The following is a 26,430-nucleotide window of genomic DNA, read 5'->3' as shown; positions in this document are numbered from 1 at the left end:
GAAGCAGAGCCAAGGGCAATAAGAGTATTTTTTAAAAATATATTGGGAACAAAAAGAATCAGGACAATGGATTGGTCCATTACTAGATGGAAATGGTAGAATTATCCACAATAATGTAGAAGAGGCATTATTTTTCACATCATAATTGAGAGGCAAAGATTTAAATTAGCTCAAAACAGACACTCTGCCCGAAATTAAAAATGAGAGAATAGCTTGAGTGGGTGCTTGAATCACTGTTAAATACATTGTTAAACATTTTTAATTTAGCTCCAGAGACAATTAGTTTTTGGGATTATAGCATTACAATAAGTTAGAGAAATTGTTTTTCTCACATGTGTCAATATCATCTCTTGATATTTTGAAATACAGCTCCGCAGCACTTCTAATTGTTTCATCCCTTCAGTCCTACTACTGTCATATGTATTGCCTCTCCTTAGTAAGACCACTTTACACTGAGTGTACATGAAAAAGTGGAGCGAGGTGACAATCAAAGACACCCCACACAGTGTGACACAATAGACAGTCTTTGCTTAAGAGAGACAGAGGACAAGGCATAGCATGGGTGTTGCAGGTCAGGTGTGAGGTGCATTGGCCAAGCTGTATGAGCTATCTTGTACAACACTGACCGTCACTTCAGCACTACGAGACCATCACTTTCATGAGCCCTAAATTCACTCCCAAACTCTTTAAAGTGCATAAGGTGACATGAACTAAAGATAGGAGGTGTTAGCTCCTAAAGGGATTAAAGTAGAATTTTGCTTAAAAAGCCCTGATTGGGAAAGGCACTGGGCACCTGCAACTCCCATTGAAGTCAGCAGGACACATATTGAAGTCCTGTTTTAGTCCTTACTCAGTAACCTTCCCTGCTCACTTGTGCCTGAGTAAGAAGTGAGCAGGAGTCAGGACTTCAGGCTCTGGCAAGGTTTGAGCCATGGTACTCAGCATCTATCACAGTGATGACCAGCCTGTGTTTAGGGGCCTCTCGTTGCCCTCAAGGTTTTAAATTGTCACCCCGAGGGCAACAGTGTTAACAAGGAAATGTGAATTTGATTATATGAACTGAAAATGTGTTCCCTTAGCCCCACACTGTGGCTGTTAGTCGGAAGTGTTTGAATCAGCCCCATTCCTCTGGGAAGTAATAGTGGGCACCATCTTCAGGGTGCAGCTCCAGGGACAGCTTTGGTGTTAGCTGTAAGTGTCATGAGCTGTGGTCCCTATCGCAGCCCCTTAGCAGTTCTCTTACTGGTCCTCTCTTGTGCTGTAGAAGAGGGAAGAGAGATTAGCTCTATTGCTGCCCTACCTGCTGGGCTGTGGGAACCCCAGGAAGAGCAGATAGAAGCTGGACTGACTGCCTGATCCTAGGGGACTACATAGTGAACAGTGGCTGCCCTCTCCCACATATATACCCAGGGAAACCCAGAAGAGGGGAAAAGGAAGAGAAGCTGAGACTAATAACAAATTATGGCTCCCTATTTCTCTACCCAAGCCCAAGTTAGAGAAGTTTATGGGAAGCTGGAGACAGACCCATAAAAACCATACACCATCTGCACCTGAGTAGTGCAAAGGAAGCACAACAGGGTTGAGAATCTTTTTTTAAAGTACTGATTGTGGCCCCTTGACCTTTCCAAAATAATGTTTGGCCCTAGGGCTGAAAAGGTTGGACACTACTGACCTCTCGGATTGGGGCGGACAAAGCAGGAATTAATTTGATATATTTATTTATAAAATACTTTCTTCTTTGAGTGCTGGTCCTCATCTGTGTTCCACTTTGGGTGTACAGATGCACTCCATGTGTCAGATAATTTTTGAAAGCAGTATCCGTTGGTCCATGCATGCTCCCTCACTCTCCTTGTGCCTCCAAACCAAGGGATAAAGAGTGGACAGGACAGATCATGTCTCTTCACTTCCTTCTTACCATCTCATGTCCTGGATTGGAACCTCCAGTGTTCAGATCTTCATGTTCCTTACTAGTAGAAGAAAAGATTTAACCAGGAAATGCTATTTGACCAAATGGAAGCATTTTTCCATCTGGATGCAACAAAAACTTGTATCCTTAGAGTCAGCAGATATCAGCATCTTATTTTAGACTATCTTCTATGCATCAGAATGACTGATGTCTCCATCAGCTCTTTACAGGTTCACCTGGCAGCAGTCAGTGCATACCACCCATCTTCTTGTGAATATTCTATTTTCGCTCAGCCCCTAAGTATTAGATTCTGGAGAGGACTAATCAGTTCTTTTCCACCAGTAAGGTTTCATGGCTTGTGGCTGTCACTTCAGCCAGAGGGGTAGGTGAGCTCAGAGCACTGATGGCAGATCCACCTTGCACCATATTCTATAAAGCCAAAGTCTCATTACATTTACATCCTAAGTTCACGCACAAAGTTGTTTTGGACTTTCAGCTGAACCAGTCAATCCACTTACCTGTGTTTGTTTTTTTTTTCTTTTCTGAAACCACACACATCTGAAGAAGAAAGGAGACTTTATTACCTCAACGTGCGATGACTCTTAGCTTTTCATCTGGAAAGGACAAAGCTAATCAGAAAGTCATTCAGTCTGTAGCTGAATGAGTCCAAGATCAAGCTACATCCTCTCAGAGGATTTCTAAATGGATCTTGCGCTGTATCATACTCTGTCTGTTGTCACATCTTCCTCCCCCTCCTGGAGTGAGGGATCATTCTATAACAGCACAAGCAACATCAATGGTGTCTCTTCAAGAAGTACTTCTCCTGGACATTTGCAAAGTTATTCTTTATGCTACTCTGATCACTGGCATGCAGTTTCATGTGTTTCATGGTCACGTCTCAAATTCTGTACATTTTCTTTCCTCTGATCGCTTAAGTCCTTCTCTGAAGACCAGAACCTAAGAAACCTTCCTTCCACCTCTATTTATGTGACCTGCTTATTGGGTGCATATCAGATGGATGCACACACCATGTATTACCCTTATCATACTGTAGGACACTGGACTTCTAGAGATGAGCCAAAACTAGGTTTTTTTTTTAACTGAATGACACCAGCCTGAACTTTTGGTGGTTTGCCAAATCTGATCACAGACAAGAGATGGGACTGAACCCTGGCCTGTGGGACCTACAAGCCAATACTCAATTGCCCTTTAAAAGAGGGATGGATTAGAAGAGACAGACCAGGTAAAATGACCATCTGTTGGATTGACCTGAATTAGGAATTACAGTATTTATCCTTTATTGTAACTGACTAAGCCAGTCTATCAAGGCATTTCCACCCTTTCTTTTCTGCTAGACCTAGGGAATAATCCTTTTGTTTGAGCCAGGCATGTGTGTGTTTAGAGGTGACCCAGAAGGTGCTAGAACCCTTGAAGCTGATCCTCAGCTAGTGTAAATCAGCCTCGCTCCATAGACTGCAACGAGCCAAGACTGATTTGCACCAGCTGAAGATCTCGTCCTTATGGGCCAGAGTTTTAAAGGTGTATAGGCATCTAAGATGCAGATAGATGCCTATTGGGAATTCTAAAAGCTTCCCAATTCTTTTAAAAAATCTGGCCCTATAAGCTTTAGCAGCTAACAAATCTGTCTTCAAGGTTACGATTCAACTGGCAGGCTACCAAGAAACTGCTACAGGTTGGTTTATCACATCACTTCAGCCAAGCCATTGAGTGGGGTCAATTACAATGTTTTATAGCATGTATTTGAGCCTAGCAAAATGCAGTAGCTTAAAGTGATCAATAATAATGGATGCTGATTTGGTGGAAGTGTCACAGCATCTCATACACAGGTTGCAGTACTTGACCTCGTATGCACACCTTTTGAGGAGAAAAGACAAGTAAATCTGAGTTTAAATGCTATCTTACAAAGCAGACCAAAGGTAATCATGACTGAAGATCCATCAAATATTAGCCAGTGGACAGAGGTTTTTTCCCCTGAGAACTGTCATCACAGCAGAAAGACCATGAGCCCTAAATGTTGTAGTCTGGAAGCATGCTGTAGTACCAGTACCCCAGTGATCACTGTAACGCTAACATATGGGGTTACTTCTGCAGTTACAAAGATTATTTTCATGTCATATAATTAAATGAATAATCAGAGGTGATTGAAAAAGGCCCTTTCTTATCTCTACCCTCAAAAAAAAATGGAGGCATCTTGTTTTTTCTTTGCATTCACTGAAAGGAAAAAAGAAACACATCAGCTTCCAGACAGGATCAAAAGAAACAAATAACCTACTGGAAGACTGAGTGAGTGATTGCACTCACAGACCATCCACCCCAGGTGGCATTTTGTTTGTCCAAAGATGTTTCCATCCCCTATTGTGAAACAATTGTAATGTTTGTTATAGCCCTCTTCTGCTTGAAATGAAATCCTCATGGCAGTGAAAAACACAGAACTGGCATCAAGTATCAGGGGATAGCCATGTTAGTCTGTATCCACAAAAACAACAAGGAGTTCGGTGGCACCTTAAAGACTAACAGCTTTCATGGGTAAAAAAACTCACTTCTTCAGAACTGGCATGGTTCCAGTGAGAGTGTAGACTAGACACTGTCTGGGCTAGGGACAAGCATCATCATGGCCCATTCATTAGAAGAGTGAAGAGGGAGACAGCACGGTGGAGCAGAATGGGATTATAGACAGGGGGGCCATGAATCGCATGCATGTACTGCTCATAAAAATGTATGCATGGAAATATCATGGACACTACTACTGGCCATAACATGCAGGCTGCTACAGGTTGGGACTGGGAATTCTGACAACTGCATGCACATGCGCATGAACACAACCTTTTTTATTTAGGCTGTGTGCCATTTCCCAGCAAGTCATTCTCACTGAGCATCATCACTTTGCTTATCCCGGTTGGCATCTTTATGGGCAAAAGCAGCTCATATAGAAATGTTTTCTACAAAAACCAAACAAAAGTCCAACATTAAATCTTTTTTTTGGAGGTTAAAAAAAAAAAATCTTTACCTGCATAATTGATCATAGGGACACAGTTCAATTTTAAGAGCGCAACATTCCAAATTAGGGGAGTTTGAGGCCACTGAAAACAAAAAGGCAGTAAACCTGCAGCTTCAAACCACCACTTGAAAAAGTTATTCTCCAAGAAGGCTATGCTGGGCCATCTACTTAATTTCTAATTTCTTCATGAAGTATACTTTTGTTTATTTGTTCTGTGAATTCAAGCTTGGCAGGAAACTCATTTTATGATTTTTTTTTAATCCATTATTTTTCCTAATTGTTTCTTAATGCTGTTATTTCCCTTTCTCAAATAGCACATTAAGATTATTGTACTCCTTCCCCTTTGAAATCTGACTATTTAATTACAAGGGCAACCTCACCAACCTGCTATATGCATAGTTTGAGACAAAATAGAATTTCCCAGTTTTCCTTTGGGCAATCCTATAAAATTTAGGCTACAATACATAATCTAATAAATGTTAAAATGGTGATAGATTTAAATAGATATCTCTCTTGCTTTGTTTTATCATGCTGTATTTGAAGTCCGCTCCAATGCTTCACCTTATATTGTGGCTTGAAGAGTCAAGCCAAACCCCATAACGCAGGGGTCGGCAATCTTTGGCACGCAACTCTCCAGGGTAAGCACCCTGGCGGGTCAGGCCAATTTGTTTACCTGCCACATTGGCAGGTTCGGCCGATCGTGGCTCCCACTGGCCGCAGTTCGCTGTCCCAGGCCAATGGGGGAGGCAGGAAGCCACGGCCAGCACATCCCTTGGCCCGCACTGCTTCCCACAGCGGTTGCCGACCCCTGTCATAACTTCTTTCTTTCTCTCTCTTTCCCACATTAGTGTAGTATCTGAACTTCTCACAATCTTCAAGAGCTTCCAGCATTCCTGGTTTGAATTATTATATAATATTTATATTACAGTAGCATTCAGGCCCATGAAATACATATGAAAATCACATGAAACACCTCTGTGCCTGTGCTCATATAACTGGCAAACACAATGGCATTTCTATCCAAAAATCCAGACGGCTCTAATGTGTCTGGTATCACTTATAATATAAGGAAATATGTACAAGAAAAAATTGTAAACCTTTATCTATTATAAACCTGTCATACTTTCTGAAAATAATAACTATGTATATAATTATCATTTATATATAGTGCATGAATAAAAAGTTTCAAGATTTTTGTGGTAAATTTGCATCACCTAACATTAGTATAGTATAAACCTGTTGGGTAAGCATTGTATAAACCTATTGGAAAGATGAGGGATTTACAAAAAGACTTGTTTTTCCTGAGTCATTGTTTCTTTCATATTTCTGTGCTTCCGTCAGTATGTAGGTAAATGGGAATATAGTTTTGAGGTAAGTATACTAACGCTTGCAGTTCCTGTGATAAATTCTAGTTTAGTATCTCCCTCTCCTTGTAGTAGTGTGGTACAAAAGTGACCTTTACTTAGTATCTTTCAGTAGACTGTATTTCAAGATGATAGATCTTAACTTTTTCAGTTGCTCAGTGTGCAGTACCTATATGTGTAAATGTTTTATGTGGAATGCATTAGTTTTTAGAGAGACTGATAACTCGGGTACATCTTCAAAATCTGTTGTTGATGGAAGATGTACACACAAGTTCCTGTATACGGAGTCAAATTGTTCCCTCACATAAGCATCCAGGGCACCTAGTAGAATTTAGTCAGAGAACAGAATTTGGTTGATTATTGGAACATGAGAAGTAGATTTATATATCAAGTCTGCTTCTTTCCAATCAAATGCAGTAATTCTGTCCTTTGGAAACCATAACTGACTTTGCTAAACAAAACCCCAGTTAGGGCTTGATGCCTATAGAAGTCAGTAGCAAAGCTTGCATTGCAAGAGCAAGCACATGCTGTTCTAAAACAATACATTTCCCCCACAATACAACATAAAGAGTGATAGTGGAGAAATATAGAAGCATATCTTTCCAATTAATTTGAGCAACTATTCTTATATTGACTGAATAGTCTGATAAGCCTTTGCAATCATGACTGACTTAACATGCAGTGATGTGTCATTAACTTCACATTTACCAGTGTGCATCATTTAAAAAAAATATATAGCTTTTGCTGATCTGACACTTTTTGTAAATTTATGGGGTCCATAAACTGAAATCAATGAAGCCATACTAACTTATACCAGCTTGAGGATCTGGCCCATAAATCAGATCTTTCAGTAAATTGCAATCTGATGACAATCGATCTAAAAGGACCCGTGCATTTTTTTAAAGGAAAGAAAACCCAGATTTTGCACATCCTTCTTATATTTTTAAAAGGACACATTTAACTGAAAGGAAAACAATAGGAGAAGACACTCGTCTGGCATAAGTTAACATAGCTCTTTTGAAGACAATGGAGCTATGCTGATTTATACCAGCAGGGCCGGCTCCAGGGTTTTTGCCGCCCCAAGCAGGAAAAAAAAAAAAAAAGCCACGATCGCGATCTGCTCTACCGCCGCCGCTTCAGTTTTCAGTGACAATTCTGCGGCTGGTCCTTCGCTCCAAGAGGGACTCGGGGATCCGCCGCCGAAGAGCCGGACGTGCTGCCCCTCTCCGTTGGCCGCCCCAAGCACCTGTTTGCTGGGCTGGTGCCTGGAGCCGGCCCTGTACACCAGCTGCCAGCTCTGACCCTGCTTGTCTGAGAAAATCAAATACATTGGTCTGTCCATTAAAATAATGCATCACTGTATATGTACTTCCTGTTGAATCTGCTTAATATATAGTATGTACATATGAACATGCAATACATTGAGATTATTAAATCTTTTCATTAATTTGTCTATGTAACACTGCTTTTCCTTTACTAGAGAAGTAGACAGATGAGAGGGATATGAACATGAAGCAATGATACATAATAAACAAAAATTGATGTTCAGTCTGGTTCCTCAAAGTGACATTATAAGGACATTTGTTCTTGAATTTTCTTTGTGGCCTCCTCATGTTTTATTTTTTTACTTTGGAAGAACAATTGGGATGGCTGCAATGAGTTATACATAAAATACTAAGTAACATTTTGTTGGGGTTATATGAAATATAACTTCAAAGAAAGGTCTCAATCAGGACTAGCTGTAATTTCTGTGAGTACTGCACTTTGTTTTTAATGATAGTACTTTCTATTAATATCAAACTAATTTTAAAAAATAACCTGCAATTACATTCCAGAGCCTATATAAAGTCTATATGTTGACTCTCCCAACATACTGTACAGATGTATACAATGTTCATGACCTTAAAAAGCTGCTTTACTGTATTCTACTCAATATTATTTCAAGTGACAAAAAATGTAAAGCAGCTGTTTAAACTCTTCATACACAAAACTCTATACAGGTTTCCAGCAGGCTATTGTTCTGTAGATTTAAGGTGCAACTTTTATATATTTATAGGAGCTATTCATGAACATTTTCCTCCCAGTAAAAGTTAAATTCGCTTGTTTGTTCCAAAAAAGGATACCTGTCTTCTATGTAAGCTGCACAAACTTGTTCATCCATCCAACAATCTGCAACTCATAAGTTTAGGATCGCAGGATGTTCCCACATGTGGTTCCCCTCATAGCACTTGAGTTTTGAATTTTAGATTAACACAGGACAGGAAATAGAAGTGAAATTTAGTAAAAGCCACTGAGCTTTGCCTGATTGTAGTCAAAACAGAGAATCTACCTCCCCAGAGTTTATTGTGAGTCTGTGGAGGAAAGGATTGCACCTTTCCCCACACCAGGATGACAGGAGCTGGGAGCAGTCTAGCAAACATTAGGTTGGTAGCTGAAAGCAGCAAAGCCAGTTAGCTGCTTGAGAAGGAGGCAGGGTTCTCTGAACTCTCCAGTGTGTGAACATCCTACCTCCAGCTTTGCAAAACACATCAAACCTGGACTCAGTTTGAGTGGGATCACTGTTATATTGATTAGCAAATCCCTGAAATAGGAACTCTGCTGGAAGACAGTCTCATGAGTTTGTTATAGAGGGACAACAAATGTTAGCATGAGGCAGAAGGAAATAAATATTCAGTGCATTCATTAAATAGAATAGCATCTCTATCTAGCTCCTTGTTGAGCACCACTGAAATGGTAAATTATGGGGAAATGTATATTTTTCATAATATCATGATGGAGGATCAATGCCAATGTTTACAGTAATTTAATACAAAGTACCAGATAAAGAGCTTTGTACTGTGTCCTGCAAGTATTCCATAATATGCTGCCTCCTGCATTTTTATCTGGGGATGGACTTGATGCCATAATAGCTCTTTCCCATCTCAATTTACTATGATTCTGTATTGAAATATAGGGGCCAGGAATTGAAATTATGGCTGGTAGTCAAATTCTTCTCATCTAACATTTTTATGTGGAACATATGCACATATTATTCATTATAGTATTTATTATTTACATTTCAGTAGCTATCAGGGATCAAGGACCCACTGTGCTAGGCACTGGATACACATGCAATAAAAAAAAAATCTTTACCCCAGTCTTAACATATGATGAGACAACAGGTGGATAAAACAAACAGATGTGAGTTGGGGGAGAGAGAACAAGTGAAATAAGTGTAGTGAGCAGTGGTCTCTGCAAGCCCCTTGTCCAGCACTGTCAAGTTCTATTATCTGTTCTATTATTTGCGCCTCATGGTAATTGCTCCCAGTTCACTTGTACCAAGTCCTTGCTCCTGCATGGAGCTCTGTGTGGACAGGTTCCTGAGATCAAGAAAAGTCCCATTGGAAGGGTCTACTGACCCAGAGCTTCATAAAAGATCAGATCCTAAACTTGTGATTGTGCACATTTGTGTGTGGGTTAAAACTATCCAAGTTTTAAGAATATCCTCCAGCAATAGAACGGTGCTCACAGATGCAGCTAGACTTGAGAGTATCACCTTATCATAATTTCCCTGATGTACTGTTATAGATGCATAATAGAACAGTTTACTAATTTTCTTTTATTTGTTTTTGCTGTCTTTATATTTGCTTTTACAATTTTTCTGTCACGCAGACCCACACCTTTCTTCATATAATCACCCAGTCGTGTCTGACAATAAGCAAAATAGAGGATGGCACCCATGGTCCCACTGTGGAGACTTGTAATGGTAGCCCTTTTCAAATGTGGATGCTAAGAAACTACACAAGGCTGGAAGTTTTTAGGAATATTTTTTACAGCCCCACTGATTATTTCCTTTAGCAAATTATTTGAGGTTGGTATTAAAAAAGAGTGAAAAATGTATTTCAGTTAAGATTTTCCCTGAATAATGCTGTCTTTCATTTTCTACTTGTTAACTCATGTCACTTCCTTTTTTGGTTTTATACTCCTAAATATTCTAATATTATAGAGAGACAAAGTTGATTATTATTAAAGTACAATTCTAGATGCATTAAAATATCTGGGGCCGGATCATAGTTCCACTGATTTTAATGGAGCTTTGACGATTTACACCAGCTAAGGATTCGGATCTTTTTATAGATGTATAGTTCAACATACACAGGTTCTACTAATTACAAAAAAAGTCTCTGTTACAGACAAATATGTTCAAAAGCTCATATTTATTTTTAAATGTTTGTTATCAAAATGTGAGCAAAATGTGTTTCCGTTATCAAAATGGATAATTTAAGTATCCATTTGCCATTGACTGAGTCATAGGAAACCTGCTAAATGCTCCTTGCCTTACACACCAAGAGGTCCTATTGGAAGTAGTAGGGCCACTTACGTTCATTAACAGGAGCAGGATTTGGCCCTAATTTCTTACATGCATCCCTGATCCTACAAACATGCATATGCTTGCCTTTAAACGTAAGAGTAGTATCTTTGAAAGCTCTGGGTGAAGTCCTAGCAAAATTCCCATTGACTTCCATGGGGACAGGATTTCACTCTATCACACTATTCATGTGTTTAAAGTTATGTACCTTGGAGTTTGTGGAACCAGGGCCGTAGTATTTATTCACTCCGACAACACTCCCATTAAAGTATATGGGAGTGTTGCCTGATTATAGATTCCAAAATTTTATCCATTTATGTTTAAGTATCTTGTTTTAAAATATTATTTTGTCAGAATCTCGTTCCTGAGATTTAGTCTCTGAAGAAGGTTAATTTTCATTATTGCAAAAAATGAAGATTTTATAATGTACAGTGTTTGTGAGTGAGCAGAAGGCAGACTCAGGTATATGTTTCATTAACAAAATAAATGGTTCATTGCAAAAAAATGTTTTGCTATGTAATGGCTTTGCAGTAGTATACTGAGATACGTTTTTTCTCAGTATACTGTATAACAGCTAGGTAGCAAAAAAAAAATGCTGATTTTCTCAGTATTTGTATTTTAAAAATATTTCTAAATGTTAATTCACCTTTCATTTAAATAACATTTCATTGGTACCTTTTCAAATAAAATGATTCATAATAATAATTTCCTCTAAGCAGTTTGATAATACTTAACTATTTTTCCATCACTTTGATGTTTATAATTACATACTAGAACTGCTAGGGTAAAGAGATCTTCAATTTTTATTTTATTATGTTTGTCATAATGCATGTGAGTTGTATGCTCATCAGAACATATTTATTTACATATACTTGGTGAGTAAGAAAATACAGAGGCTTGCTCTTAAGCTTGTAAGTGTTTATATAACTAAAGCTACTTCAGTGTAATCATTCTGATTCTGGACATTAAAAGGAAAATCCAGACTGGTTTGTATGTGTGGTATATTAGCCAGTGTAATTGATTGTTTTCCAAACAAAGAAGCTTTTTCTGTAATAGCATTAATAATGATAGAATGGAGAAAAATGCTTTTAGGAGACAATTGAAAAGCTCAATAATATGCTAGCCTTATATGAAATTATACACTGAATAAAAAGGAACAGCTGATGAAAGCACCAATATCATTTCTAGGCTTGTTTTCATTTCTGGTTATATTAGAGAACGATAGAAGCTTAATTGATCTTAAAAACATATAAGTGAAATATTTTTAATGTTTTGAAGAGGGTTATTTAATAAACAAGCTACTTCTGTTAACATTACTAATTCTTTCCTCTTGTGATTAGTGAAAGATGGCTTATCTCCCAACACTGAATGAGTATTTGTGACGGGTTGGATCACAGAAACCCCCTTGGGAGCTGCCACCCCATGTGCAAAGACTACCCCTGCTTCTGTTTTCCCTGCCAGCTCAGGACTCCAGCACCCTGTCTTGCTGAGCCAGACACTCCCGTCTGGCTCCAGACACAGACCCAGGGTCTGAATCACTTGTCCCAAAGCTGCAAGTTTACCTGAAAACAGCTCGCAGTAGCGTGCTTGTCTTTAGCACTCAGATGCCCAACTCCCAATGGGGTCTAAACCCAGATAAATCCGTTTTGCCCTGCATAAAGTTTATGCAGGGCAAACTCATAAATTGTTCGCCCTCTATAACACTGATAGAGAGATATGCACAGTTGTTTGCTCCCCCAGGTATTAATACATACTCTGAGTGAATTACTAAATAGAAAGTGATTTTATTAAATACAGACAGTAGGATTTAAGTGGTTCAAAGTAGTAACAGACAGAACAAAGTAAGTCACCAAGCAAAATAAAATAAAATGCGCGAATCTATGCCTAATCAAACTGAATACAGATAATTTCCTCACCAGTTCCAGAGTGCTCCCTTTTACAGGCTAATCTCCTTTTAGCCTGGGTCCAGCAATCACTCACACCCCCTGCAGTTACTGTCCTTTGTTTCAGTCTCCTTCAAGTATCCTGGGGGGGGGTGGAGAGGCTCCTTCTTTAGCCAGCTGAAGACCAAAATGGAGGGGTCTCCCCTGGGTTTAAATAGACTCTCTCTTGTGGGTGGAGACCCCCCTCCTCCCTCCTCTGCAAAGTCCAGCTCCAAGATGGAGTTTTGGAGTCACCTGGGCAAGTCACATGCCCCTGCATGACTCAGTCTTTGCAGGCCGACGCCATTGTCCACATGGCATCTTGCATGTCTCCAGGAAGACTTCTCATGTGGATTGGAGCATTCCAAGATGCATTGTTCCCCAAGTGTTTCCTGATCAGGTACTTAACCTGGTGAATTCCTTCCTAAAGAAGCTGACCAAATGCCTCACAGAGCTTACTTAGAAATCAAGCAAGCATACAGCCAGTTATATCATACATACATTTATAAACGTCCCCCCATAAAGCCTTATGGGGTACGCTGTCACAGTATTAAATGGCCCTGAATGATTTAGTAAAACAGATGTAGGCTTTTCTTTGGGAATTGTATAACGGTTTGTTTTGAACTGAGGAGCAGGCCTCTGGAGAAGCTTTACTTAAAGAATAGACCCAGGAGAAATTACGCACTGCATAAAATGTTGAAATGTGACATATGTCAATCCAGCATGAACTGTAAAGTAATGTTATCTTCTGCAATAGAGTGGAGAGATGTTTGGGTAATATAATTACCGCTATTGCTCAAGTCTTAGGAGAAAATAGCATCTTAAAAAATGTTTTAACAAACGGAATTGGCAAGGATATACTGAAATTCATATCCATTGTCAAGGTACTGTAATTGACAGCATGTCACTGTGTGGTTCCTGAATGCCACCTAAAGAAGGTGCAAAATCTGATACAAGTCTCTGGGTTAAAGACCATTGGCTACAACTCCATTACTGTGATTAACCAGTAAATAATCCATTATATATTAGTAACTTGCAGCTTCAATCCATGAGGTCCCTTAATCAATGTGGCCCAGCATGCCTATGAGCAACTCAGTGGCCCAGCTTCCAGAGATATCCTACTCCATACCAGAAGTGTCTTTTTTTACAGTTTTGCCGTACGGGGAGAATTACATAGCTGGTCTTCATTCCTGTACCCAATAATAGGGTCCATCCTCAGCAGTGATGTTGCCACCAAGTTTCCAGCACTTTGTGTCCCAATACAAAGCTGGATGCCTTCCCACAACATTCTCCTGATGCTGTGTCAGCTCACCTGGCCTTAACACATTGAACCTGAGTTGTGAAGTTTGCCTTTGGCCTTGGAAATATCGAGCGTCCCTAGAACTAGGCTCGGATTTCAGCAGGGCTAACTCAGCCCATCATATTTCTGAGGCAAATACACTGAAAATGCAGTTTAATGTGTGAAGGTCTTTTAGATAAGACTTTAAAAACAGGCTTTAACTGCTTCATGTGGACACTTAAGCTTCCATTGCATTTCTTGTATGACTAGGGGCTCTCCCCTGGGTGGTTGGCCAAAATTTCCCATCCCTGCCCCTCAACACACACTGTTTCTATTCTCCAGTGGGTTGGTAGTCTCCCCTCTGTGACCCAGTGTTGGTGTATGAAAATGCTTTTTTGTAAAGCACTTTGGGAGTCATAAGGTTGAAAAGCCCTTTGAGAATGTAAAATATTATCGGCTGCTGGATTTTTATTAAGCAGCTTTTTCTGAGATGCTGCAGGCATCTATGGGATACATTGGTTACCATTGTAAGAGCTCTTGTACACTGATTACTGCAGAAGACAGCAAACTTCCAGACAGCAATTTAGATGTAGCTTTGGATGATAGTTCATTTATCCACCCCCTCATTTAAAATAAGACATAACAACTTATTCAAAGCTTTGTGTGTACTTTTCTGGGAAGAAATGGTTGAGCAGGGTCATTTGTTTCCCAGGATAAGTCTTCAGGGCAAATAAAAAGGTGTGTTCTTAACTCGTTGGCTAACTTGCATAAACTAACTCAGGTTAAAATAGCAGTGAAGAAACAGCAATTCAGCTTTTAACTTATGTTAGCAGCTTGAATTGAAGCCTATAGGGAAGCTGGAGGTTGAACTCAAGCTACTAATCTAAGTTAGGAGCCGAATTGCTGGGTCTTCAGTGCTGTTTTAACTTTAGTTAGCTTAATTTGGGGGGGGGGGGGAGTGAGGACATATCCTCAGATTACTCTCTCATTTGGGATTGTCCACAAGTCGGACAGTGTCACAGTAGGGCTGATTTTATTCTTAGGGAAAGGGTTTTGCATGGCCAAAGCACAGAGCAAATTCCCCATTTGATTCACAAGTACTGCGTGTTTTTTGATGTGTTGGCCACCTTCTAAAGTTACATTTAACAGGAGGAATTTGGGGCTAGATTGTGAATTTTGTGCACTTTGAGGGAGGGTCATTACATAGCAGCACTAGCTCTGAAGGCATCATATCTCAGAGGAAAAATTCCTCCTGGGCACCTTGGTTGTGCTGTATGTCAATGACTGGGATGTGGGTGGTCCAGTATAATGGTTAGACCCAGCATCATGCCTATGGGTTACAGCTGGCATCTGAGGCCAAATTACAGAGTTGAGGATCAGAACTGGGTTCCCTGGAGTGGGACGACAGGAAACAAGCAAGGACTATCACAGCCACGGGAAGATGTTTTGAGCAGCCACTGAGCTGCTGCTGCTGGGCTTAAGAGCCAGTCTGCTGACTCTTCCAACCAATCAGGTGGTGCAGCCAATCAGGCTGCCTACTCCAGGTCAGCTGTGCTCCATAGATTGCCCAGAAACGTTCTGTGTTACAGACTGGGTGCACTGCAGGCCCTGATTCCTGTCTGTGTGTAGGGAGGGATGCAATTTGCTATGGATCTTATCAAGCTGCAGTTTAGTCCCTCCCTCCCCCCATTGGGTCAGATAACACTGCTAACCAAATCCATTCTCACTTGTTCCTTTGGGGAGCATACAGCACATGACCCCTGCACTCTCCTGACGATCCAATGCCAAGATCTTGCTAGCCTTAACATAGTGATATAAGGAAAGAATCCCTAGCCCCTGTTTCCATGTGTGGCCTCATTAGGGCTCATCACAATCATAGAATCATAGAATATCAGGGTTGGAAGGAACCTCAGGACGTCATCTAGTCCAACACCCTGCTCAAAGCAGGACCAATTCCCAACTAAATCATCCCAGCCAGGGCTTTGTCAAGCCGGGCCTTAAAAACCTCCAAGGAAGGAGACACCACCACCTCCCTAGGTAACGCATTCCAGTGCTTCACCACTCTCCTAGTGAAATAGTGTTTCCTAATATCCAATCTAGACCTCCCCCACTGCAACTTGAGACCATTGCTCCTTGTTCTGTCGTCTGCCACCACTGAGAACAGCCGAGCTCCATCCTCTTTGGAACCCCCCCTCAGGTAGTTGAAAGCAGCTATCAAATCCCCCCTCATTCTTCTCTTCTGGAGACTAAACAATCCCAGTTCCCTCAGCCTCTCCTCATAAGTCAGGTGCTCCAGACCCCTAATCATTTTTGTTGCCCTTCACTGGACTCTTTCCAATTTTTCCACATCCTTCTTGTAGTGTAGGGCCCAAAACTGGACACAGCACTCCAGATAAGGCCTCACCAATGTCGAATAAAGGGGAACGATCACGTTCCTCGATCTGCTGGCAATGCCCCTACTTATATAGCCCAAAATGCCGTTAGCCTTCTTGGCAACAAGAGCACACTGTTGACTCATATCCAGCTTCTCGTCCACTGTGATCCCTAGGTCCTTTTCTGCAGAACTGCTACCTAGCCATTCGGTCCCTAGTCTGTAGCAGTGCATGGGATTCTTCCATCCTAAGTGCAGGACTCTGCACTTGTCCTTGTTGAACCTCATCAGGTTTTTTTGGCCCAATCCTCTAATTTGTCTAGGTCCCTCTGTATCCGATCCCTACCCTCTAGTGTATCTACCACACCTCCCAGTTTAGTGTCATCTGCAAACTTGCTGAGAGTGCAGTCCACACCATCCTCCAGATCATTAATAAAGATATTAAACAAAACCGGCCCCAGGACCGACCCTTGGGGCACTCTGCTTGAAACCGGCTGCCAAGTAGACATGGAGCCATTGATCACTACACGTTGAGCCCGATGATCTAGCCAGCTTTCTATCCACCTTACAGTTCATTCATCCAGCCCATACTTCTTTAACTTGGCGGCAAGAATACTGTGGGAGACCATATCAAAAGCTTTGCTAAAGTCAAGGAATAACACATCCACTGCTTTCCCCTCAATCTGTCCCTTAGCTGGTATAAGGTTGGATGACTCTAGCCTTGTTTGATTACATCACATAAGCATTTCAGAATGCTCTATACAATACCGTAGAGCGAAGAGGTGGGGGAAGCCTTTACATTTATTTTCATAAACTGAAGAGAACTTCTCTGTCAGGTACTTCAGCAAACAGGGGATCTTTTACTGGAGAAGTATTGAGTTCATAATAAACACTAACCTTGAAAGGCCATTGATAATTAACAATACACGATATAATGATTGGTCTAAACTAGAGAACTCAAGCTTCTCTTGAGTAAAATCCTTCTCCCATCTACATGCTGATTTCTGGGGGAGGAGGAGGGATAGGATTCTATCCTATAATCCAGTGTTCCAGTAAGTTCAGGAGCAAGGCACTTGAATAAAATTTACATTTTGAATGTGCCATTGCTGAGGGGGACAGCTGAGTTGATGTTTAATCTTTTGGAAGGACAGATTAAATTTCACCTTGGGTCATATGTTTGACACTGCTGTTCTACAACATTACAGTCGGGGCTGCTACTGTACATTTTAAAATATGGATTATATAATTCTCCCACGGATGAGAAATTGAGGATGTCTTTATGTGTATGCTTGAGATAAAGGTTTACTTTTGAATGTTACCCCATCTGTGGCTAGAGTACTAGGTGTTTCAGAACTGGTACCAAGTTCTTTAGTAAATACTTTACTTCTTTTGTAAAAACAGTTTCCTAATGCTTTGTTTTAGTCTCCTTTAGCTCCCCCCCAACAAAGGAAATATTTGATATTTAGATAGGAAGATGCTGCATATTTTAAAGAGAATGTGTACAGATTTCAAGGGAAAGGCTACCTGTTTTCCTTAGGAGGTACTTTAACACAGAGCCTCCAGCACTTGGTATGCTCACTCATGTAACACACTTGAAGTGTACCTACTTTTTCTCTTGCTCACATGTATGTGTGTGTATAAGCAACATTGTACATATGGTGTTGATTTGATATACTATGAAGTAAGACAGTCTGTTGTAATCAGAAATCAAATGCAGATATGGAGGCCTCCCCAAATAATTTCCATCTCACTCAGAGTTCTCCATTGGTACCTTCCTGTGAAGAGGTTGTGAGGGGAACATTTCCTGGACGGAATAGGCTTGGAGCCATACTGCACTTCCCTGTGACTGCTGTCATGTCAACGTTAGCTCCAGATCAACAGTGTGTGAAAGAATGCTGCCAAATCTAGTTCCCTGCCCCATAACCAAAGACCTACTGCAATCACACCAAGTCAAATCCTTGGGGGAATGCAATTTGGACAGCACCACAATCCAGAGACATTTGAGGCACTCTGTTGAGGCACTCTGCTGGCTCTGGGGTTGTGCTTAAGATTATATCAGTGCTAATCATTTTAGTGCACTATGATTGTATTATCAAATTTTTTGAGAAGAGAACTGAAAAATATTTTAAGGATTAATTTTTTGGAAACAATGGTTGACTGTTGATGTGTGTAAAATCCACCCTCAGTTGCACATGCTATAATCTCCACAAATGTAAAGATGAGGAATATGGAAAGGGGGGGGCAGGACTTTGGACTGGACCTTTGGACCTTTGATTCCTTGAACCTAAACATAATTGCTTTGTAATAATATTCACTTGCACTTAATTTGAACTTTTTTTTTACACATACATCACAGTTCCTCACTCCTTAAATGGCATGGCCTTGGCATACATCTAAGAAAGGTGAGCCCATTATTTTAATCGGAAATGGGAAAAGTGGCACGATCCAGGGTGTTGGTGTTCCCTGTGTTATAGAGCTGTACAAGTGGTAGCGGTTACTTGGTGGATGACGCACAGTTTGAACAGGGACATTTGCTTTAGGATGAAACACTCCTTTCTTGTGACTGCTAAAGTAGCTAGATTAAGATTTAAATTATTTAAATATTCAATTCACAACATTAATTCTTTCAACAATTATTTCATTTATTTTGTTGTTTGTTTGTTGTTACAGCGGCTCACATTGCGGCATGTCAACAGCAACCAGTGTCTCGATGAGCCATCTGAGGAGGACAAAATGGTTCCAACCATGAAGGACTGCAGTGAAAGTCGTTCCCAGCAGTGGCTGCTACGTAACATGACCTTGGGTGCCTAAAGCTAAAGAGACTTCCCATGTTCCTTCAGACCTTGCAAAGTGTCTAGGCTTTCATTCTTCACTTATTTGAATCAGAAGAAAGGATATTCCTCTTCCTTTGTTCTTGGTGAAATGAAAGGCTTTGAAGCCCTCTTAGAAGTCCAGCTATCAGAGCAAAGTCATTTGTTTTTTTGCTTGTTTTGGCATGTTTGCACATGCCCCTTTGAAAGTTGTCCTTTCAAAAGAAGCACATTAGAAGCTATAAATAGCATAATATATGCTACTATCAATACCAGACACACTTGGAAAAGTATTTCCAGAAAGACCTTTGAGCCTAATATCAAAAGGTTTGGGGGTTTTGTTTTCTGGTTATGTCACATAATATTGCTTGAAAGTGACAGGATGTGAAATGCCTTATGACACTAACTTACATTGTGAAAGATTATATCAGTTCTTTTATAAATGTAATGTATTTGTTCTGGCCCTCCATAGCAACATGATGAGGATATTAGTTGCTCTCTAGTGTCATTTGGCACTCAGTGAAGTATTAAACTGAAAGGGTTACTGAGCAGTAAATTTACTGTACATAACGAATGTTTCATGTTTTGTGCCAGGAACAATGAAATCGCTATACATAATAGTTCTTTATAAAAGCAGCAAAATGGAACAAATACAGTAAGAAACGGATACTATATAATAAATGAAACTTCAGCAAAAAACATTTGAATGATATTAAAGAGAGTGGGCAGCATACATGAGTAACCCAGATTAATGCAAATTGGAATTGCCCATGTATCCTCTACAATAGGAAGACAAATCACTATGGGCCTCATTTACCTGTGTGCACTTCCACTAACCCCAAATGGCTGCATGGCCGGAGAATGGAACTGGTAGCAGAATTTTGCCATCTGAGTCAAAAGTTAGGCTGAAGCTCAATCTGTAGCTTCTGGCTTTGAGCATAAATATCTCAGCAGACTGCCTAATGTATACAAGGCCATCCAAAGTTTGGAGATCCCCACAATACCTATGCACAAAGGGACAGACTATGGACGGAGTTTGAGCTCTAACTCTGAACTTTCTTGCTTTAATAGGTTTATGATAGATGCTTATTTATATTTTAAAATAATAGTTTGTCTCTTAATTTCTTTTCTCTTTTCTTTACATGGCTATTAAAAATATGCTGCTGATCGAGCAGTAGTATCAAAGGCTTCATAGGAACTAATACCATCTCAACACACACAGTAAGAGTTTGCAAAAGTGGTTTGTGTTGTTTTAATACATGTCCATAACACAGACATTTAAGCTAATCCCTCTATATCACCACATAATGGATCTGCTATAAAAATGCTTGGACTCTGTGCAATAGGCTTAATGTATGTCATTTGCCCAGGGGCATAAGGGTCATGGGAGCACAGCAGAACCAGGAATAGAACCAGCACAGCAGAACCAGGAATAGAGCAGCAGCCACAGAAGGGCTGGTGAGCAATATGGCAGCATCCTACCCAGGAATAGGAGATAGATTCTATCCCAACCAACCACCCACACTTCCCCAAACACAGCCTGTTGCATTGTGTTAGGAGCAGGAAGATGAAACTGACTTCATTTTCTGTGTACTGGCTCCTTTGGTGAAAGTATATTACCAGTACCATGTATTTGCACACTATGGATTGATATTTCATGCACATTTTCTTGATATAGATCATTAAATGAATACCAAATGCATATTAAATTTGAAAAATCATTACTATGCATACACAGTAGCTGCTTTTCAAGCCCTCATATCTTGTCTTTTTTTTAAGACACACAAATTGTTCACATTATAGCTTAACAGCTATCAAAACTGAACAGGGCTATAATTTTACTACGTGAAAGGAACATTACAAAATCACAAACAAAATCATTTAAATGCCAAGCTTAATGCAGAACAAATTATTGCATTTTTCAATCATCACCTTTCAAAGGCCTGTTGGCCCCTGCACACCCTTATTTCAAAATTCATGCTGATAGATCCCTTATTTGGCTACTTATCTTGATAGTGCCCCTGTAACAATAGTGGTGCTGGTGGGAACTACTAGCATGTTTAACACCATTTAGCAATGTTAGAGGAGTGCATATGGTATCTTTTTTTTTTTAACCTCTAATATTCTTATTGAATAATATCTCACTTATCTAATTGCAACTTGTAACAGTTGCTAAGTGCAGTTGCACTGTACATTTCTGATTGTGCAGTATTATCAACATTATTGGAAAGTAATGAGAGAATGGTACAGTATCTAAGTTGATTTCAAGAGCTGAGTCGCAAATACAGATCATGAAACTGTTCGACCTTTCTTTGCTAGGCATGCAGTACTACAGTGTTTAATACCTTTTTATCTGTATAAAGTGGATTGTGGCAATGAATTTGGACTGTTATACTCCTTGATTACAGTTGATGCACCTTTATTATATCAACAGCTGCACTGCTATATTATATACGAGTTGCTTGACTAAAAAAAAAGAAAAAATACATGTTTTATTTTATGCTTATTGATGGATAATGACACTGAGGGCACGTCTTCACTACCCGCCGGATCGGCGGGTAGCAATCGATCTATTGGGGATCGACTTATCGTGTCTAGTGAAGACGCGATAAAATCGATCCCTGATCGCTCTGCCATCGACTCCGGAAATCCACCGCAGCAAGAGGCGGAAGCGGAGTCGACGGCAGCGCGGCAGCCGTCGACTTGCCGCCGTCCTCACAGCCAGGTAAGTCGATCTAAAATACGCAATTTCAGCTACGCTATTCACATAGCTGAAGTTGCGTATCTTAGGTCGACCCCCGCCCCCCCGTAGTGTAGACCTAGCCTGAGTAGCATGTTTAGAGCAGAAATGTTGTTCAAAGGTTTGTCAGAATTGTATTACAGCTAGAACTTAGGCCTCGTGCTGCAAACACTTACACGTGCTTAACTTTACTCGCTGTGAGTATGCCGTTTGACTTCAGTGGGATTGAGCACTAAATTTACTCCCTCTGTAAGGAGTATAGGAACCAAATAAGACACCAAAAAAAAAATCTAATATAAGCAACTTGGATGAGGAGAGATGTCCTGCCACTCACCAAGTGACTATTGTGTTGCTCTTGAGAGACTCCAGGGCCATCTTAAATTCTCATGCAATCTGAGTGGTGGTGTCTCAGCACAGCAATGCTATTTCATATCCTTAGTACTGAGGCTAGTATAAGGAGCATAAGACTGGGAACTTTCTAGGTTCTAATTTCAAATCCTACTATTGAATTCCTGTGTGGCCTTGGCAAGTCATTTAGGCCAAAATTATTCAAAAGTAGTGTTTAATTTTGGTTGCATAAATTTGTGGTGTCCAAAGTGGGATACCCACAGATTGAGGCACCCACAATTAAAGGACATTTTTGAAAAAATTAGGCCTTAAGCTCTGAATCTGTCTCCCAATCTGTAAAATGGAGCTAATTCTTCCTTACTTCCCAGGGTCTTGTGAGGATTAACAAATAATATTTGTACAGTGTGTTCAAAATGTAAAGAGCTATATAAATGCTGAATATTATTATTATTACTACTAGCAGAACACTAATTCCAGTTCTCATATTTTCCAAAAGTTGCTTTCAGGGAATGAAAGCCGGACACGAGGCTAGAGCAACACGTTAAAAGCATTGAACAAAGTGGGCATTTTGAAGGGCAGGTTATTACTGTAAATAGGACAAAAGTGCTGCAGTTTCTCATTACCCCTGTACCTTCAGGAGTTACGTGGGGAGGAGGGGACTGTTGTAAAATATGAGAACAAGTTAAATTATAAGACAGATTGCGTTAATTTTGACTGGAAGAGTCATACTGGACTGATGTAATGTCTTATTCCTTGGAATAATTTTTTGTTGGTTTTTGTTTGATTTTTGTTTTACTACAAACTAGTATGAGTAACATATCTAAGAAAGGACAAGTACTGTGTGTACTGCTAACCTACGTATTCTGAATTTTGCACTTGAAAGCAAAGATCATATCTGATCACATACATTTGAGTTGCATCTGATTTGTAGATGCCGAATACAGTCCTCACATGAGGCAATTCTTTTTCAGATGCTTAAGCTTAGAGCTATTACATAGATTGTATTGTTTTCATTGGTATGAACAGTGTGGGGAAATAAAAAACACTTAAGTGTTGGTAAATGTCAGAATCCATAAATCCTTATGCATTATGTCCATCATCTGAAAATCTTTAATGCCCATAATTCAGCAGGACATCAAAGATTTAATTAGCTATTATGACAGCTATCACTTCAGAGTTCTCTTTGTGTACCACTAACCATGGTTCTGTTTCCTGTATTTCAATATAGGGAATAGATAAAGTTAGCTGCTAAACTGTACAGTATCTGAACACATCTGGTAAGATTACACCATGTTTAAACTGCTACTAAATATAAGCTATTGAATGATCTTGAGGTGTTGAATGAACACCAGCAATGTGTTTTAACTAGGTTATGTGAATTTTAGTGTCAGTGTTTTTCTTACATTCAATAACTTCTTAAATCAAGTCTTGTTCATATATACTGAAGCCCCCATTTCATTCTCAAATAGCACGTGTTCAGGAGAGTTTGATAAGTGTGTTTCTTTTCAAACATAGCCATTATGATTTTAAATATACAAAATCTATCTCTATTTAAAAAGAAAGTTATCTATAAAGTATGGACTCTTGTGTATTTTCTGTTCTCTGTGAACTAGAAGAGGTTGGGATGTCAGTTTATTTAGAGGACCCACTTATAAAGCATCCTGAAGAAGTGCTGGAGACACAAACTCAAATTAAATTTACAAAGGTAGATTGTGGATAAAGAATTACACATTTTAAATGTTGTAGCAGTTATTTAATGGTCTGGTACTCTTTGCTGTAAATTTAAATATTTATACATTTTTGTAGAATAAAAATATACCAGTTTAGTTTTCTTCTGGTGTATATTGTCTTTTGATAGCTGTACAGTTATGTCTTTCGTGTTCAATTGTTGATCTATATTATGAACTAGACTATTATTTTCAAATACATACAATTTACTTTAAGCTCCTTTATCCACGTCCTAAATTTGCACAGAAATATCCAGAATGGTTATTGCTATCTGGGTGTAGGATAAAGAAGTGCATAGGAACTGTCTCGGTCAAAAATGGCCAGTACTGTACATGTTGTACTAGCCAAGACCCCACGCTCTGGACCCTCACTCTGACATGGAGCTCCGCTGTCATTGGCAGAGCTCAGCTCCAGGTTCAGCTTGCACCATCAAAGCACAGCGACCTCTCCACTACATGGTCCATGATTAAAATTACAGTAGCACCAAAATAAAGGAATATATAAAAGTGTGGATCATACAGACCAATTCTTAATAGATCAGCTTTCCTAAATCCAAAGTACATGACACATCCTGTTCATATATTTAATCAAATGTACAATTTTCAAAAACTCTGTCAATGGGAAGGAAATAGCTTTTGTCCAAATGCATGTGTTATTTCTCATTGCTTCTGGCAAAGGACTGAAGGGACCAAGCTGGACAATCTTATACCACAATCATGATTGCGGATTCATGATGCTTTTCATCCATAGCTCATAACAATACTCTCTGATTACAGAGAAATAAGGGAAATCTGGAATCTTTTTATACTTAAAGTAACAGATACTCAGTATAGTTTATGTTAATGACCAGAGGTAAAAAATCAACATTTTGAATGGTGCATTGACAAGATAATTTCTAGTAAGAGGCAAAGAAAGAGGCGATCAGACAAAAAATAAAGAATTTGTTAATAAAATCAAAATTAAATCCATCTCAGGAGACCAGGAGAGGAAGAATTAGTCCAGTTAATATTCTCCTACTTCTGTAGAGAAAGTGATTCATAATAAATTTCAGGAGGAATAATGTCAAACCATTATTAGATTATTTTAAATTCTATTGTGAATTCTAATTGCTTGATGAAACCAAATCTCCCTGTATTAGCCTCATGAAATATCAAGGGAAAATGATACTTTTATTTATTTATTTATTTAGCTTTGATCACCAGCAGTTCTGTATAAATTACTCAAATTATTGAAGATTTTTTAATAGGAGCAATTTCAGAATTGGATTTAACAAAAACATTCTTCTTTCAGACTCTCCCTTTGTAGTGTAATATGCAGACATTATAAACTGTACTGATTTCTTCTTAGTTTATCATCCCAGTTAACAAGATATCTCCCTGAATGCTGGCACCCTTGTCTATGCAAATATAGAGGCAGTAATATCTTTTAAACAACTCTTTGTCAGAGTTCACCACCGTCAGTATTTTCTCATTCTAAAATTATCTAGACTGCCTCAGAAATGTTTACTCATCTATTTATTTCTGATGAACGCTTGTTTATATACAACATTCAGCACATCTATGAGATTAAAAGATGATTTTGAAACCACTACAGTGATTATGAAACTATTTTGTAAAGATGCAATTAACTGTAGGGCTCGTGCTAATTACAGTATGTGAATTTATAGATGATTCACCAAATAATCTATTTGTGAGTAATGAATGCAGAAATTGAGGTATGTTTCTTTTCTGCTCTGCACTCAAAAAGTTAATAAGTTAATGCTAAAATTAGAGACGGAACAACAGTCCACAATTTGTTTTCCTTAATAAAAAATATATTTTCTCTTGTCCCGGCACAAAGGACCAAATTCTGAAGTCCTTATGCTGGCAAAACTCCTCTGGGGGAAAATCCCTGAGGGAGTCAATGGAGGTGAGGGCACGCAGTAACTCACATGATCAGGTCCCTATTCCACAGACACTCTACAGGTCTCAGAGTTCAGTCCCAAAACTGAAGTTTTGTTGAGTAAGGTCTGAAACATTTGGCCCTAATGCTCTGATCCTATATATGCTTTTATGCATGTGAATAGTCTATGGAACATAATAAAAATATACATGCAGGATTAGGGTCCCAGGTTGTAAGTATGGAACAGAATTTATTATTTACCTATATAGATTTTATAATTTACTTATATAGATTTTATTTTTGAATACACATCTTTAAGAACAGGTTAGACGAACACCTGTCAAGGATGGTCTCGGTATATGTGGTCCTTCCTCAGTGCTGGGGGCTAGTCTGCATGACCCTTCCAGGCCTACATTTCTATGATTCTATGATTTAAGGTGGAGCCACCTAAAAACATTTACAACTCTTTTCAAATAAATAGAGTATCTCCCATTCATTCAACTATTAAAGATTAAACACAAATAAGCACTCACTCATCCCCCCACCCCGGTACTTCCCTTTAAATCATCTTAGCTCACCTTTTTCTTTAAAGCCAGATTGCTGAGAGAATAGATAGGCCTTGCAGTGTTCCATTAAGGTCAACACAGTTTCCAGTTCTGTCAGATCAAGGGTGGAACTGCAGTCCAGATTTCTTTCTTTCTGTATAAATAGGAG

At 39.4% G+C, this 26,430-nt stretch overlaps 1 protein-coding gene across 2 annotated transcripts in view; it reads left to right on the top strand.

Annotated features, from left to right (window-relative positions):
• Positions 1 to 22,826, top strand: part of GALNT13 (polypeptide N-acetylgalactosaminyltransferase 13) — a 340,614-nt gene extending 317,788 nt beyond the window's left edge. For both annotated transcript variants that reach the window (XM_054044511.1, XM_054044510.1), the window contains exon 12: positions 18,880 to 22,826. In XM_054044511.1, the coding sequence (XP_053900486.1) occupies positions 18,880 to 19,020 (141 nt within the window). In that variant the 3' untranslated portion in view covers positions 19,021 to 22,826. The remainder of the gene's footprint in view (positions 1 to 18,879) is intronic.
• The last annotated feature ends 3,604 nt before the right edge of the window (positions 22,827 to 26,430 follow it).

Source organism: Malaclemys terrapin, chromosome 11 (genome assembly GCF_027887155.1).
Source record: "Malaclemys terrapin pileata isolate rMalTer1 chromosome 11, rMalTer1.hap1, whole genome shotgun sequence".
Taxonomy (NCBI): Eukaryota; Metazoa; Chordata; order Testudines; family Emydidae; genus Malaclemys; species Malaclemys terrapin.
This window is presented reverse-complemented; position numbering and strand designations above follow the sequence as displayed.